Source organism: Bison bison, unplaced genomic scaffold (genome assembly GCF_000754665.1).
Source record: "Bison bison bison isolate TAMUID 2011002044 unplaced genomic scaffold, Bison_UMD1.0 scf7180017864472, whole genome shotgun sequence".
In the NCBI taxonomy this organism is placed as follows: Eukaryota; Metazoa; Chordata; class Mammalia; order Artiodactyla; family Bovidae; genus Bison; species Bison bison.
In genome coordinates, this window is record NW_011495033.1 from 320,903 (window position 1) to 336,162 (window position 15,260).

The 15,260-nt window shown below is 53.4% G+C and overlaps 1 protein-coding gene across 1 annotated transcript in view; it reads right to left on the minus strand.

Moving 5' to 3' along the window:
• The window catches only part of RAP1GAP2 (RAP1 GTPase activating protein 2), a 186,729-nt gene extending 172,697 nt beyond the window's left edge, over positions 1–14,032 (minus strand). Inside the window, exons 1-2 of the mRNA XM_010861308.1 lie at positions 13,808–14,032; positions 10,614–10,649 (exon numbers count right to left, since the gene is read on the minus strand). Of these exons, the coding sequence (XP_010859610.1) occupies positions 10,614–10,649; positions 13,808–13,980 (209 nt within the window). The 5' untranslated portion in view covers positions 13,981–14,032. The remainder of the gene's footprint in view (positions 1–10,613; positions 10,650–13,807) is intronic.
• Positions 14,033–15,260: the final 1,228 nt, after the last annotated feature.

Sequence of the window (15,260 nt, forward strand, 5' to 3'; positions counted from 1 at the left end):
TAGCACAAGCCAAGGGGGTCATCTACCTCCCCTCCTGACACCCCCATCCCCACTCCCTGCTCCCAGCCCCAGAGGAACCAGCAGGAGGAAGGCGAGAGAAGCAGGCAGCCACCCCATCCAGATACCCCTGAGTGCCTCCCGGGCACCCATCCATCAGCAGCCTCTCCAAGGGGATGCAGGGGGTCCTGACCAACCCCAAGGTCCACAGTATTCGGACAGGAAGCACAGGACACGCAGGGTGGGTATCAGAGCTCTCGTCAAAGCCCAGTGGGAGCAATTCTCCCCCAGCCTTGGCCAGGTCCAGCTCCTGGTGACCCAGGCAGAGTCCCCCAGGCTCCTCCCCTCGGGACTCTGAGCCTTCCCATTCAGGACAGGCCAGCAGGCCTCTGAGGAAGCTCAAGGGCATGGCCAGAGCCCTGGGGTTCCACAAGGACTTTCAGGGAGCTGAATAGGGTGAGGGGAAGCCCCCAGGATGGTTGGAGCTGGGCTGGCAGGTCTCAGGCTGCCCCATCTGCATCCTGCTCCCCCATATCCCTGCCCCTGTCCCCGTTAGCCCTGTCCCATGGGATCAACAAGCACCATTCAGCTCACCAGCCACACAGAAAACACCCCCAACGGGGCCCAGGGAATAAGCAGAGCCCCTCCTGCCTGCCTTCCCACACCCATCTCAGAAGAGCCCCAGTGTCCAGTATCCACTGGCCAGAGCTGCCAGCTGGCTCTCTGCTGCCCATCATCAGATAGCCCACCAGACCTGGTCAAGATCCAGGGAGCTGTTTGCCCGTCAAGAAATCAGAACAGGGACTCACCAGGGTTTCCTGGGCATGGTGGGGACCTGCCCGGAGGAGGGCCAGGAGCACACAAATCACCCCGGGGTTTGCAGACCTTGCTGCCTGGCAAACGGCACCTCCAGGTGCTTCCCTCGTGCCTGGCAATGAAATCAGGCCACAGCCCAAATGCCGGCTAAGCACCCGCCCGCCTGGTTCTCCTTGTAGCCACTCACGCCCCACGACTCCAGATCCCAAAACAGGCATGTTCGTGGTTACCATAGGAACTCGCTAAAGCCAAAAAAGGCACCACACAGTCTCCCACACGGGCCCTCAAAGCTCATGTCCACCTGCACGGGCAAGCATGCACACATGCCCACACACACCTACACACGCCAGCATTGTTCTCAGTCCCGGGGACTATCCTAAAGAATCAACAGACCAGAGCTGATGCTTGAGACAGAAATGGGGATGCTCCTCTCCGTGCCACCTGGAACACATCTGCAAGCAGCTTCCCTGCATGCCCCGTGTGGCCAGCTGTCGGTGACAAGTGCAGTGGAACCAACCAGCGCTCACTGGTGGTCACCTGCCAGAGGCACACCTGGTGCGCAGGGGCTGGGCAGAGAGGAGTCCAGGACCACCACCAGCTCTGCCTGCGAGGCCAGGGAGAGGGCATTGCCCAGCCCGCTTCCCTGGCCACCCACCAGCTCCAGCACCCCTCAAATGCTGCTTCTCTCCTCCACGCCCTTCTCTGGGTGGGGGAAGGGGGGGTTGGCTTGAAGGTTGGGACTTAATCCGCCGCGTGGGAGGGGAGAAGGTAAAGGAGAAACAGAGACTGTATGTGCAGAGCCATACTCTCTGGTGGTCCAGTGGTTAAGAATCCTCGAGGCAGGGCAGGATGGATACTCGGGTTCCACCCCTGGCCAGGTAAGATCCCACGTGCCGCAGAGCAACGAAGCCCAAGAGCCACAACTACTGAGGCCCGCACACCTAGGGCCTGTGCTCCGCAAGAAGAGAGCCCACCGCGATGAGAAGCCCGCGCACCACAACTGGAAAAAGCCGGAGAGTAGCGATGAAGACCCGGGGCAGCCAGAAATAATTAACGTTTTTTAAAAAAGCCTTACTCTCTCCCTCCATCCCTAGCTGCCCAAATTCACCCATCCCCATACACGGGACCAACATCCACTCAAGGGCTCGCTGAGAAACGTGAGTCTTCACCTCGACGGCTCCCCTGGCCCTCACTTCCCACGTCCAAAGCAGCTCCAGGGTGGGAAGTCCACCTCCTTGGGAGCTCTCCGATCTGTCCCCCACCTCCAACCCCACTGGCCCAGCTCCAGCCTCCAATCTCTCCAATGGGTCAGCAGATGGCAGCCAGCAGGGCCTTCAGACTCAAATGTGGCCACGTGACTCCCGTGCCCGAAAGTCTTTCCATGGCTCCTGGCCACACCTAGAGGCAAGCCCGGCCAGCCACACAGCCCTCCCACACTCCTGGACTTGGCCCAGTCTGTCCCCGAACCGGTGCCCGGTGATCCGTCTGGTGCAATAACAGCACTCAGGTCCCTCCCAGCCCACGCCATTCACACCTCACTGCCCGCAGGCTGGTGCTGCTGCCTGGGGAGCTGACCTCACTCACCGTCGGAGATGGCTGAGGCACCACCAAGCTCCAGAAAGCCCCCTCCATCCTCCAAGGAATCTCTGCTAGCACTTGTCATATCCCATCGCAACTGTCTGTCTGTCTCCCTATGAGACTATACGTTTTCATGAGCAGAGACTGTCATTCTTTTTTTTTTTGGCGGGGGGCGGGGCCCTTGCTGCACAGCATGTGAGATCTTAGTTCTCTGACCAGGGATCGAACCCTAGTTCCCTGCAGTGGAAGGGAGGAGTCTTTTTCATCTTTACTTCCCCACCAGCCCCAGGGCCCAGCACTGGGCTTTGATTATAGGTGCCCAGTAAATGTGAGCTGAACTGATTTAGCTTTCTAACCCCCAAAACATCAACCCCCCGCCCCATCCTTGGCAACCCCAGCAAACTCAGCAGATGCTCTGGGTGCTTGGGAGAAGGGCTGATGGAGATGGGGCAGCCTCAGAAGCTTCTAGAACATCTTTGTGGTGCCTCAAGGATTCTTATAATCCACAGTAAACAGAGACCTAGTGGTCAAAGATGGGAGAAATGAACCAGTGACCACGGCCCTCAACCGATGCATGAAAAAGGCATTATGCTGGAATCAAGGGGTGGGCTGGGCAGGGACAGGCCTTCTGGAAGGAAGGCTGGAAAGCTGGAAGCAGAGACTTGATGCACAGGTGCCTGGACCCTGGCCTCACTCTCCCCGCCACCCCCGAGAATGTACGCTAACCACAGCAAGAGAACCTGGAGAAGCGAAGGTCTGTAAGGGAATCACCAGGTTCTGTAAGGAATCCTCACAGGATGGGGACGGAAGCCATGGGTTTGAAAGGGCTGTGACACAGCAAGAGATTGAGCTTTCTGGATGTGGCAAGTCCCCCCTCCTGCAGGGACAGTGGCTCCAGCCACTTCATCAGGGATCCCAGGGGCCAAGGGAAGGTATGCTGAGACACAGCATCTGCTGCTGGTCTACGTGATCCCCTCCCTACTAATAGGATTTTGAATTCTTAGCTGGTGAAATCTGAAGCCTCGAGTAGGGATGGCTGTGTGAGGTCTTCTGACCAAACCACAGGATGGCCTAAATGCTGCCCCAGCCAGGCTGCTGGGAACACAGCTCCTCCAGGTCCTCTTCTCCCTTCTCCTGAAGAAGAAATAAGACAGCACCGTGACCTCTGGGTCCTTTTATGAGCTTTCTCTCGATTTAGAGATGCCCACGTGTAGTGACCAAGAATGGGGAAGCGAAGTGAAAGTCGCTCAGTCGTGTCTGATTCTTTGCGACCCCGTGGACTATACAGTTCATGGAATTCTCCAGGCCAGCACACTGGAGTGGGTAGCCTTTCCCTTCTCCAGGGGATCTTCCCCACCCGGGGATTGAACCCAGGTCTCTCGCATTGCAGGCAGATTCTTTACCATCTGAGTCACCCAAGAAGCCTGAGAATGGGGACCATCAATTTAAAAGGTGGATTCTTTTCCCTACAGGGGAATGGGTTCTAACTGCCCCGTCAGCAGGAGTGTGCGTGACACTGTGTTCAGCAACAGCGACAAGCTGCCCTGAACCCCCTCCATGCTCAGCCAGCCCCACGCTGGCCAGTGACGGTGCCAGGGTCATCTCAAATGGCTGGAGCGTGGCTTGGCCAGCCCACGCAGCAGGCACACACACACACACACACACCTCTTTCCATCTCTTCTTTTTTTTTCTTTTCCCAGTCACACCACTGGACTTATGGGATCTTCATTCCCCAACCAGGGATTGAACCCGAGTCCTATTCAGTGAAAGCACAGTCCTAAGCATTGGACCACCAGGGAATTCCTCACATCTCTTTCTTTAGCAAAGAAGCAGCGGTCTCCGAAAGGGAGGGCAAGAGGCAGCAGAAAAAGAATGGGGGAAAGAGTCTGAAGCGCTCTGCTCAGGTCCTCCCCTTTGGATGCTGCTTCAAGGACCTCCACAAGCAAACACTGGCCCTGCCAACCTGAGCTCTGCTCTGTGGGAATCCACTCAGATGGTGGCTCAACCACTAACACAGACCACATCCCAAGCAGGCTTGGGAGCAGCTGGAGAAGGGCTGTGCCCCACCTCCTGACCCAGCCTTTCTCTCCAGCCTCCACCTCATGTGATGGGCTAATCACCATGATGACCCATCACGGATTCATCCAGCAAATACAGAATGAGAACCTGCTACATGCCAGGCAAGGTGTTGGGCTCTGGGGAGCCAGAGATGAAGGACGCAGAGCCTCTGCTCTCAAAGGCATTCATTCATTCATGCCTGTATTCACTTATTCAACAGCGAGCATCCACCGTCATCAAGGTCCTGGGAGAAGAGTAAAAGGACAAACGGCATGAAAGCAAACTCCCAGAAAATCAAAACTTGAAGAGAGCAAACTGGACGCCAGTCCAAATCTCCCATTTTACAGATGGGAAAACCGAGCCTGGAGAGGTGACAATTCGTCAGTCTCCGCCTCCCAATTTTTTCTTCTGCATGTGCTGCCACCACTGCCCTCTCCGCTGGTCCTCTGTGGCTCCAGGACACCTGGCGCCTCTTGCTTCTGGGGGTCTTTATCATTCAGATACCCCAGGGCTTCCAGCAGGGGGCTAGGCCCTTCTACCCACAGCGTTGTGGAGGCAGAGGTGCATTCTGTCTACATTGGGGAAACAGCGGGCAAATAGGGCAGGGTGAGGGGGTGCTGAGAAGGATCCTGTTCCAGCCTGGACTGAACCAGGGATGAAGCACAGACCTGGATTCAAATTCTGGCTGCACGACCTACTCACTGATGACTGGGCCAAATTCCCTAGCCTCCCTTTCTCTTCTGTAAAGTGCAGACATTAGTGGTAGCTGCTTCACCAGGTGACTGTGAAACTTCAGGTAAACTGTGTGATGAAAAGTGAGAACCTGGGTGATGTGGCAGCTAAGACTCCAAGTTCCCAATGCAGGGGGCACAGGGTTCGATTCCCGGTCAGGGAACTGGATCCCGCCTGCTGCAACTAAAGATCCACATGCCACACAGAAGATCCTGCGTGCTGCAACTCTGACCAGTGCAACCAAATAAGCGACAGAAATAAAGTGAGCATACAGTAAGTGCTCAATAATAGTGGTGCCAGAACCCCCTGTCTTCAGAGCTGCATAGCTCAGGGACACTTTCAGGAGTTACATGGCTGACTGTCTTCACGTCAAGGACACCAGGTCCCTGGCGGAGGAGCTGAGGAAATTGGGAGCATCGGCTGCAGCCCAGGGGTACCTGGTGCTCACTGGAGAAGCCAATGGGCTGCACTGGCAGAGAAAGATGTCTCACCCAGCAGAGGCAGAAGGAAGGTAGCACCTGGGTACCTGACAGAGTCCAAGCACACGCCCTTGGCAGCCTAAGGACCTGCCAGTAAACAGAGCCATGTCCTGGGCATCCAGGCAGAATTTCATCTTAGGTATTAGTGGGGAGGAGGATTAGGGAGTGGGTACCAATCTTCCTTTTGGTCCTAAGGGTAATTGGGGTGGCTGGATAAAACCTACCATGGTGCCTATCCAGCCCACAGTTCACCCTTCTTCTCTGAGAACTAACCCTTCCCACAGGGAGAGGTGGCTGCAGCAGCCATGTTTTATCCATAAACCCATCTCTCCAGCTAAACTGATTGGACCAAGCTGGGCCAATCGGATTCCCTCTTTTATTTTTTTAACAGTTTTATTGAGATGTAGTTTATTTCCTATATGTAGTTATTTACTATATTCACCATTTCTGGGCTTCCCTGGTGGCTCAGCTGGTAAAGAATCAGCCTGCAATGCAGGAGACCTGGGTTCAATCCCTGGGTTGGGAAGATCCCCTGGAGAAGGGAAAGGCTACCCACTCCAGTATTCTGGCCTGGAGAATTCCATGGACTGTATAGTCCATGGGGTTGCAAAGAGTCAGACACGACTGAGCAACGTTCACTTTTACCATTTCTAAATGTACAATTCAAGGGTTTTTAGTATATTCGCAAGTTTGTGCAACCAAGAACCAAGAGTCTGTACCAAGAACTAGTTCCAGAACACTTTCATCACCCAAAAAGAAGCCTGTATTTGTACATCCACTCCCCTTATTTTCCCAACAACCTCCTCAGCCCTAGGAAACCACTAATCTATTTTCTGTCTCTTTGGAGAAGGAAATAGCAATCCACTCCAGTACTCTTGCCTGAAGAATGGACAGAGGAGCCTGGTGGGCTATAGTCCATGAGGTCGCAAAGAGTCGGACATAACCGAAGCAACTTAGCACATGTGGATTTGCTTATAGAGACATTTCACATAAATAGAATTCTATAATATGTGGTTTCCCAAGGACCTATTGTATAGCACAGGGAACTCTGCTCAATGTTACTCGGCAGCCTGGATGGGAGGGGAGTTTGGGGGGCAATGGATACATGAGTGTGTGTGGCTGAGTCCCTTCGCCATCCACCTTAAACTGTCACAAGTGTTAATCAGCTATACTCCAGTACAAAATAAAAAGTTTAATAATAAAATATGTGGATTTCCTATGACTAACTTTCACATGTAATGTTTTCAAGGCTCATCTATGCTGTAGCATGAATCACTACTTCATTCCCCTTTATGACTAAATAATACACCACTGCATGGTGACACTATATTTTGTTTATCCGTCCATCTGTTGATGAACATTTGGATTATATCCACTTTGGGCTATTATTAATAATGCTGCTATGAACATTCATGTACAAGTTTCCGTATGGACATATGTTTTCATTTCTCTTGGATGTATGTTTAAGAACGGAATTGATGGTCACATGGTAATTCTATGTTTACCCTTTTAAGAAACCGCCACATTCTTTTTGACATGCACACACTGCTGTATTTATTTGTTTTTGGCTGTGCTGGGTCTTCCTTGCTGCGCACAGGTTTTCTCTAGTTGTGGAGAGCAGGGGTTACTCTCTAGAAGCGGCACACGGGCCTCTCACAGCAGTGGCCTCCCTTGTCGCGGAGCGCAGGCTCTAGGTCTCACGGGCTTCAGGAGCTGCAGCATGTGGTTGCGGTTCATGGGCTCAGTGCGTCCGTGGCATGTGGAATCTTCCCAGACCAGGGATCAAACCCATGTCCCCTGCTTTGGCAGGCGGATTCTTAATCCACTGCGTCACTACGAAGTTTGAATTTGCCAAACTGTTTTTCAAAGCAGTTGTGACATTTTACATTTCCACCGTCAGTATATAAGGCTTTGATTTCTCTACATTCTCACAAAACACTTGTTATTATCTGTCTTTTTTTATTATAGTCATTCTAGTGAGGGTGAGTTAGTATCTCACTGTGGTTTTGACTGCATTTCCCTGATGGCTAATGACATTGAACATCTTTTCATCTGCTTATTGGCCATTTATATATTTCCTTTGGAAAAATGTCTATTCAGAGTCTTTGCCCATGTTTTTAATTTTTTTCTGACCACGCCATGAAGCTTGCAGGATCTCAGTTCCCCACCAGGGACTGCACCCAGGCTACAGCAGTGAAAGCCCAGAATCCTAACCACTAGGCCACCAGGGAACTCTCCAGTCTTTGCCCATTTTTAAATTGTTTTTGCCTTTGTATTATTGAGTTGCTAGAGTTCTTTATACGTTTTAGATATAGGTCCCTTATTACATATGTGATTTGAAAACATTTCCTCTCATCCTGTGCACTATCTTTTTACTTTCCTGATGGTGTTCTTTGTGATGCAAAAGTTTTTTTATTTTGATGAAGCTAAATCAATCAGTTTGCTGTTCTTGTTGGTTTTGTTGCTTCTGCTTTTAGTGTCATACCTTAAAAACCATTGCCTTATCCAAGGTCACAAAGACTTCCATCTATGTTTTCTTTGATAGTTTGGGCTCTTACATTTATGTCTCTGATCCATTTTGAGTTAATTTTTGTATATGGTGTGAGAGGAGGATTCAGTTCCATCCTTTTGCATGTAGATATCAATCATCCAACACCATTTGTTGAAAGACTATTCTTCTCTATTGAACTGTCATGACATACTTGTTGAAAATCAACTGATGGGGACTTCCCTGCTGGTGCAGAGGCGGGGACTCCGTGCTCCCATTGCAGGGGGCCTGGGGTCAATCCCTGGTCAGGGAACTAGATCCCACATGCCACAGCTAAGACCCAGCACAGCCAAGTAAATTCAAAAAAAAAAAAAAAAAATCAGCTGACAGACTTCTCTGGTGGTACAGTGGATAAGAATCCACCAGCCAATGCAGGGCACATGGGTTCTATCCCTGGTCTGGGAAAATTCCACATGCCAGGGGCAACTAAGCGCATGTGTCAGAAGTCCTGAGCCTGTGCTCTAGAGCCTGCGAGCCACCACTACTGAAGCCCGCACGCCTCGAGCCCGTGCTCTGCAACAAGAGAAGTCACCGCAGTGAGAAGCCCGTGCACCAAAACCAAGAGTAGCCCCCACTCACAGCCACTAGAAAAAGCCTGCACGCAGCAGCGAAGACCCAGCATAGCCAAAAATAAATAAATCAGGATTTTTTAAAAAAGAAAACCAACTGACCACAAATGTGAGGGTTTATTTCTGGACTCTGAATTCTATTCCATCGATCAATATGTCTATCTTTATGCTAGTTCTGAACTCTCTTGATTACTTTCACTTGGTAGTAAGTTTGAAATGAGGAAGTATAATTCTCCAACTTTGTTCTTCTTTTTCAAGATTATCCTTGAACCACAACTAAGACCTGATGCAGTCAAAAATAAATAAATAAATTTTAATTTAAAATTAATTAAAAAATAAAAGACTATCCTTGAATTTTCTATGTGAATTTTAGGATCCGTTTATCAATTTTCACAGGGAAGTTAGCTCGGATTTTGAGGGATGGATTTCCAGTTCCTACTCAGTCTTGCTGAGCTCTAGCTCCACACCTCAGTGTTCCCTGAGGCACCCTGGGATTTTTTTCCGTGAATTTCATCTTTTGCTTAACCAGATTACACTGGATTTTTGCTTCTTGCAATCAAAAGATTCTTAATCAAGCATAAGAAGGAACATGGTCCTACAGGCTATCCCCAACAATCCTCTCAACACCACCTCCCCAAGGCCTAAGCCCTCAGACCCCAGGTACCCAGAGACCCCCCTGAGGTCCCAATTTCAGCACTGGTCCTTGCCCCCAGCGCTTCACTCTGCCTTGTACTGGTTCCCTTCTGGGTTACATGTATCATCTTTACTAGTTAAAACAACCAGGCCCTCAATAAACGCTTGTGAAATTGAATTAGATATCCCAAGACAGCATTGAAAAAAAGCCCATTCCTACTACTCTACACCCCTTATTAACTCAGCTTCTTACCTAGCATCTCATGCAAGATGGTGCAGTGGTAAAGAATCCGCCTGCCCATGCAGGAGACACAAGGACACGGGTTCAATCCCTGGGTTGGGAAGATCCCTTGTAGGAGGAAATGGCAACCCACTCCAGTATTCTTGCCTGGAAAAGTCCATGCACAGAGGAGCTTCGCAGGCTAGAGTCCATGGGGTTGCAAAGAGTCAGATGTGACTGAGCGACTGGGCATGCAAGGGGGAAAGAGGATCCAGAAGCAGATAAAATGTTTGGCCATAAACACGGAGGGAAAAGGAGCCAAGGTGATGAGAGAGGATCAGTCAGGGGTTCTAGGACAAAGGGGTGCTTTCTCAGAGCTCCCCAGCAGATGGTTAGACACATGGTAAACCGAGGCAGATGATTCCCAGACCCTGAATCTGGTGCTGGAATTCTCAGACAGCCCCCGAGGCCAGGCTGTTCAGGATGACAGATGTCTGGTAACAGATGACTCAATGACCAACTGACCACACACACACACACACACACACACACACACACACACTGGGGTGTTTTTTCAGGTCCTAGAACTGTGTGGCACAATTTTCCAAGTAGGTGGGAATTTCGGTAGACAGCCCCATGGGACTAGGACTCCATATAAAAACTAAAGAGATTGAAAATACAATTATCTCTCTTACACCCTTGAGCTGTGGCCTGAAAGTTTCACTGCTTTTCACATTTCACATTTTCCCCATGCTGGTCCCCCTGCTCTCTTCCCAGCATCTGTCTTTTCCCATATATTTCAGGAATCAAAAACCCAGTCCAGCCTCCTCCCAGTCCATGAGCCCCTGGACTGAGATGGAGAATCTGACATCCAACAGCCCTGCTCAGAAAGAGTTTCCACAACCAGGAGGGAAATGAAGGCCCCAGCACCACTCTGTCTGCCGTTACCTCTGACCTTTACATAACAGGAAGTGGCTACTTACTTGACCTTCAGGCTCGCCAGCATGGTCTTGTCGATCCTGCCAAGAGAAAAGCAAGGGCTTCCGTCAGTGTGGGGGCTGAGGGTTCTCACCTAGCACCTGCAGACCACAGGCCCCACAGGGCCCTGCAGGGGGCAACGCTGAAGTTCTCCTCCAGCCTGGGGAAGGGAGGACTGGGAGCTCTGGGAGGGCTGAAGCCACTCATAACCCAGTGAGATGGGTCCTGTTATTCTCCCTATCTTAGAGATGAGGAAACTGGCTCAAAATCACTGGTCCAGCCTGGATCCCAGTACCTGATTCCAGATCCTAACCACTTTGAATGTCATCTCCCTTTGTAACCCACACTCCACTAGAGGACTCTGCAACCCAGCCTCGGGGGGTGGGGGATGGGTCACAGCAGCTAGACAATCGATGCATGGATATTTCTGCTTTAGAAAGATGCCACAACCTCCAGCGCCAGGGACCCTCCTCCTCAGGGAGCTACCACTACCCCACAAGGAGGCACAAGCCACTCCCGGGACAGAACCTGACAGCAAGCTGCAGGGCGTGTGGAGGGTGGGATCTGTCAGGCACAGGAGCTCAGAGCAGATCACGTTTGCGGCAGACGGTCCCCGCAGCCAGCAACTCCGCCCAGCCTGCGCCCACCCTTGCTGGAAGACAAGGCAGGGCTTTGAGGCTTCTATTTTTACCCTCTGCATATGCCAGCCCTTATGGCTGGTAAAAGAGGCCCCTTCCTCTCTCCAGAGACAGAAAGGGAGGTGAGATTCCCACCGTCTGTGTCTCCTCTTGTTTAGGGGTCACAAACACCAGTGTCACATCACCATCAGCGTCACCACTGCCCCATGTTATCATCACCATGGTTATTCTTCCGGCGTTCAGTCACTATGCCCGACTCTTTGCGACCCCAAGGACTGCACCGAGCTAGGCTTCCCTGTCCTTCACCACCTCCTGGAGTTTGCTCAAACTCATATCCATTGAGTCAGTGATGCCATCCAACCATCACCAATCATCACTATTAGTGCCACCAAGCTAGAGACCCTGGAAAGTTCTTACAGCCACCCCTGTCCAGCAGCTCAGCTCTGCCACAAGCTTCCCATCTACACAATGATTGGGGTCAGCAGGGGGAGGGGACAGGTGTCAGGGGCCACATGGTGAGGACGCAGAGCTGCCCCAGAAATCTCAAGTCAGCACCAAGCCCTGGAGCTGGGGGCGGGGTCCTTTCACTCTGAGTAAACTCCCAGCACCTTCGGGTCTCAGTCCCCAACAGCAAAACAAGCCACACCCGAGGTTCCTAGCCCAGGTCCCTCCTCCCAGCTTCTTCTGCACATGCCTCCTGGGCCCCTTCCTCGGGGCTTCCACGGGGTCCCCAAGGGTCTCATTCCCACCTCTGGAATGCAGACCCTCCTCCTCTCCCATCCCACCCACCAAATAGGAGTAAGGTGGACCCAGGAAGCAGATCCTTGCATTCTGCTGGAATATCTGTCATCCACAGAGACCCAACTGCAACCCCGACCCGTAAGCCCTTAGATTTTACATTTCCTCAAGGAATCTCTTTTCCTCCTTTACAACATCCTTGTGTTGTGGGTAAGGCAGAAACTCCCCACTTATACAGGGGGGAAACGGAGATCCGGAGAGCGGAAGTGTCCCATCTGGGTTCCTCAAAGAGCAAAAGTGCAGCAGCACCTTAACCCTGGGCTCCTAGCATGGCGCCCTCTCACTCCCCTCAACCGCCAACACTCTGGGTCACACTCTGGGCCACAGCAGCTCGGTCCCTGCACCCACATCCACACCTACTCGGGCAATAGAGTTCCCACGCTGGGGTGTGGCCTCCAAGGGCGGGGCCGATGGTCTGGCAGGGTTGAGATGGGGAGATAGGGCAGCCGTGACAACTGAGCTTTTCCCTTTCAGGAAACCAAGGCCCCCAGATTCCTCCACCGCCCCACTGCCATTCATTCACATCACCTGGTCCACCCCAGAGCTAGTGGACACTCACCCCAGCATCCAACAGAGCTCTGAAAATACGACCCCCGAGATTCTCTATACTGTCTGGGGTGGACCAGGGTTCCAGGAATCTGTAATTTAGCCCTCAGCCAACTGCAGCATCTCCTCCCTGCTAGCAGCCATCCCGGCGCAATGTCCACTCTAACCCCCCAGCCCCACCTGGAGGCCCTGCCGTTCCATGTCTGGGAGCCCCTGTGCTTCCTCCCACTCTCCCTCACCGCTCATGCCCCCAACCACGGGCCACCCAGCTTCCACACCAGGACAGCCCTGGCCACCCTCCTCCCACCCCAGCACTGGGAACCTCTTTTCTGACAGCGCTCCCAGCCTAGAAGCTGAAAGGAAACCGATAATGAAAACCACTAGACCCGGCTCCCCAGCGGAGGAGAAGCTGCCAGCAGCTGGTGGCCAGAGACAAGTCTTTGACCTCAGTTTCCCCCACTTTCTGGCCCTACAGAGAGGAAAAGAGCCTCTCCCGGGTCTCAGACAGAAACTTCAGGGGCAAAAGGTGGGCACAGAGGGTGAGGGGAGAGGTCAGAGCACAGAACCAGCTGCTGAGGCTCGGACAGAGCTAGGATTGGCTGCAGGGGAGGGAGGGGGCGGGCCCTTGGAGGCAAGCCTGCTGCAGGCTCTGGGCTCACCGCTCACCCCTGCCCAGAGGAGGCCGCCCAAAGGCCTGCACTCTCCCTGCAGCGAAGTCACAAAGATGACCCAGACGGGAACATAACACACGTGCACAGACAAGAACACGAGCAGGTCCAGAAGCTCAGAGGTGCACCCAGAAACAAAGGGCACATAGGGTCACACACGCAGGCATACCCACCCGGCCAGGCACACACCTCACACCCAGTCAGACATGCTCACCTACACACATAGTCTCAGATACACACACATGTTCGCAGTCATCACAGGTGATGAGATGCATGACACAGACACACATGTTCATGAGCCACAGAGTCACACTCCAGCTCCGACCTCTGAATTCCCTCGAAGATTGTACCCAAGGGACAGTGAGGAAAAGCCTGGTGTCTGATGCCCCCCATCCCCCCAGGATCTTCCATCTCCATCTGGCCCAGGCAATCTGAAAGTACCCCCTCCCCACCCTCACAGTACCGACCAGGTCCCAGCCACAGGCTCAACCAGGCTTCACGGCCAAGTTCCCTTCCACTCCTTCCCCAGCCCTCCCATCTGTTACCCACCATCCGAAGCCCCCAAAGGAGACACTGCGCTTCCTGCCAAACATGGTTGTGGCCGAGGGGCGCCTGGTCCAGCGATGTCCCCGGAGCTGTTGGCAGGACTGCCGCAGCCTGGGAGCAGCGGGGTCCACTGCCTCCCACGAGGGGCGGGGCACCCACTGTGGCACCTCCCCCATCGCCTGCCCCCCAACCCGGCTTCCTGTGGGTGAGGCCGTGGGGTGGGAGGTGTGTCCTGGCCCCCAGGACGCACCAAGACAGGCAGGGGAGGTCGCAGAGGGCAGCTTCCCCTCACCCGGAGGAACCCACAGCTCCGGAAGGGGCTCGGCTGGCAGATTGCACCACAGCCCAAGTTGGCAGCTCTGCCCCACACCTCCCAGGCTTCCTGGAACCCACAGAGGCTGAGGATTCCCATGATTGTGCCTGGGTGGGTGGGGGTGGGGGGACAGAGACCCAGCTGGGAGCCCTGCAGATGGGGGGCATCCCCTGACTCCCGGGGGCTGCCAGAGGTGGGACCTTGGCCTTTCCACTTCACCCTACCAGATAAACCAGCCCCACACCTGTGATCACACTTGCACACATGTGGACACAGTATACGTACACCCACGTGGGCCCAGGGCACACACACACATGAGCACATAGGTACATACAGGACCCACAGGTACACACTGGCACACACATGCTCACATACGTCAACAGACATCCACATACATGTGCACACGGGTACTGCACACTCATATGCAGGTGCATGCAGACAAAAACACCCGTGTGTACACCTCAGGCACACACAACTCCCCGTACAAACACACCCAGGCACACACTCAGATCACACACACACTCCTACCAGCACCCTCACTTACACAGGCACAGGTCTGTGCTGCTCAGACGCCGCCCTGGAGCATCGAGACAGAGGCCAGCAGTGCCGAGCTCCTGCGGACAGTGGCGGAGGTGGCGGGTGGCGCCCTGTCTCTGCTTTTCCCTCTGGAACCACAAGCGAGTGAGTCCTCATCTCCGTCTGCACCAGGGCTGACCCTGCCTGGTGCACGGCAGGCGCTCACTCATGAGAGCCCCGTAGAAGGGCGTGGCACACACACTGCAGCAGCCTAGGGTGCACGCTCAGTCATTCAGTCGTGTCCGACTCTCTGCGACCCTACGGACTACAGCCCACCAGGCTCCTCTGTCCATGGGATTCTCCAGGCAAGAATACTAGAGTGGGTGGCCATGCCCTCCTCCAGGGGATCTTCCCAACTCAGGGATCGAACCTGCATCTCCTAGGTCTCCAGCATTGGCAGACAGGTTCTTTACCACTAGCTCCACCTTGGAAGGGTAGAGGGTCACAGACGGGCTGCCAGGCCCCCTCCACCAAGCAATGGCCTCTCCCATTGGCCCCCCTTCCCCAGAGCTGGGAGTCTGTGCTATGGGGCCAGAGGGCTATGCCCAGGTCATAGACAGAGGGCAC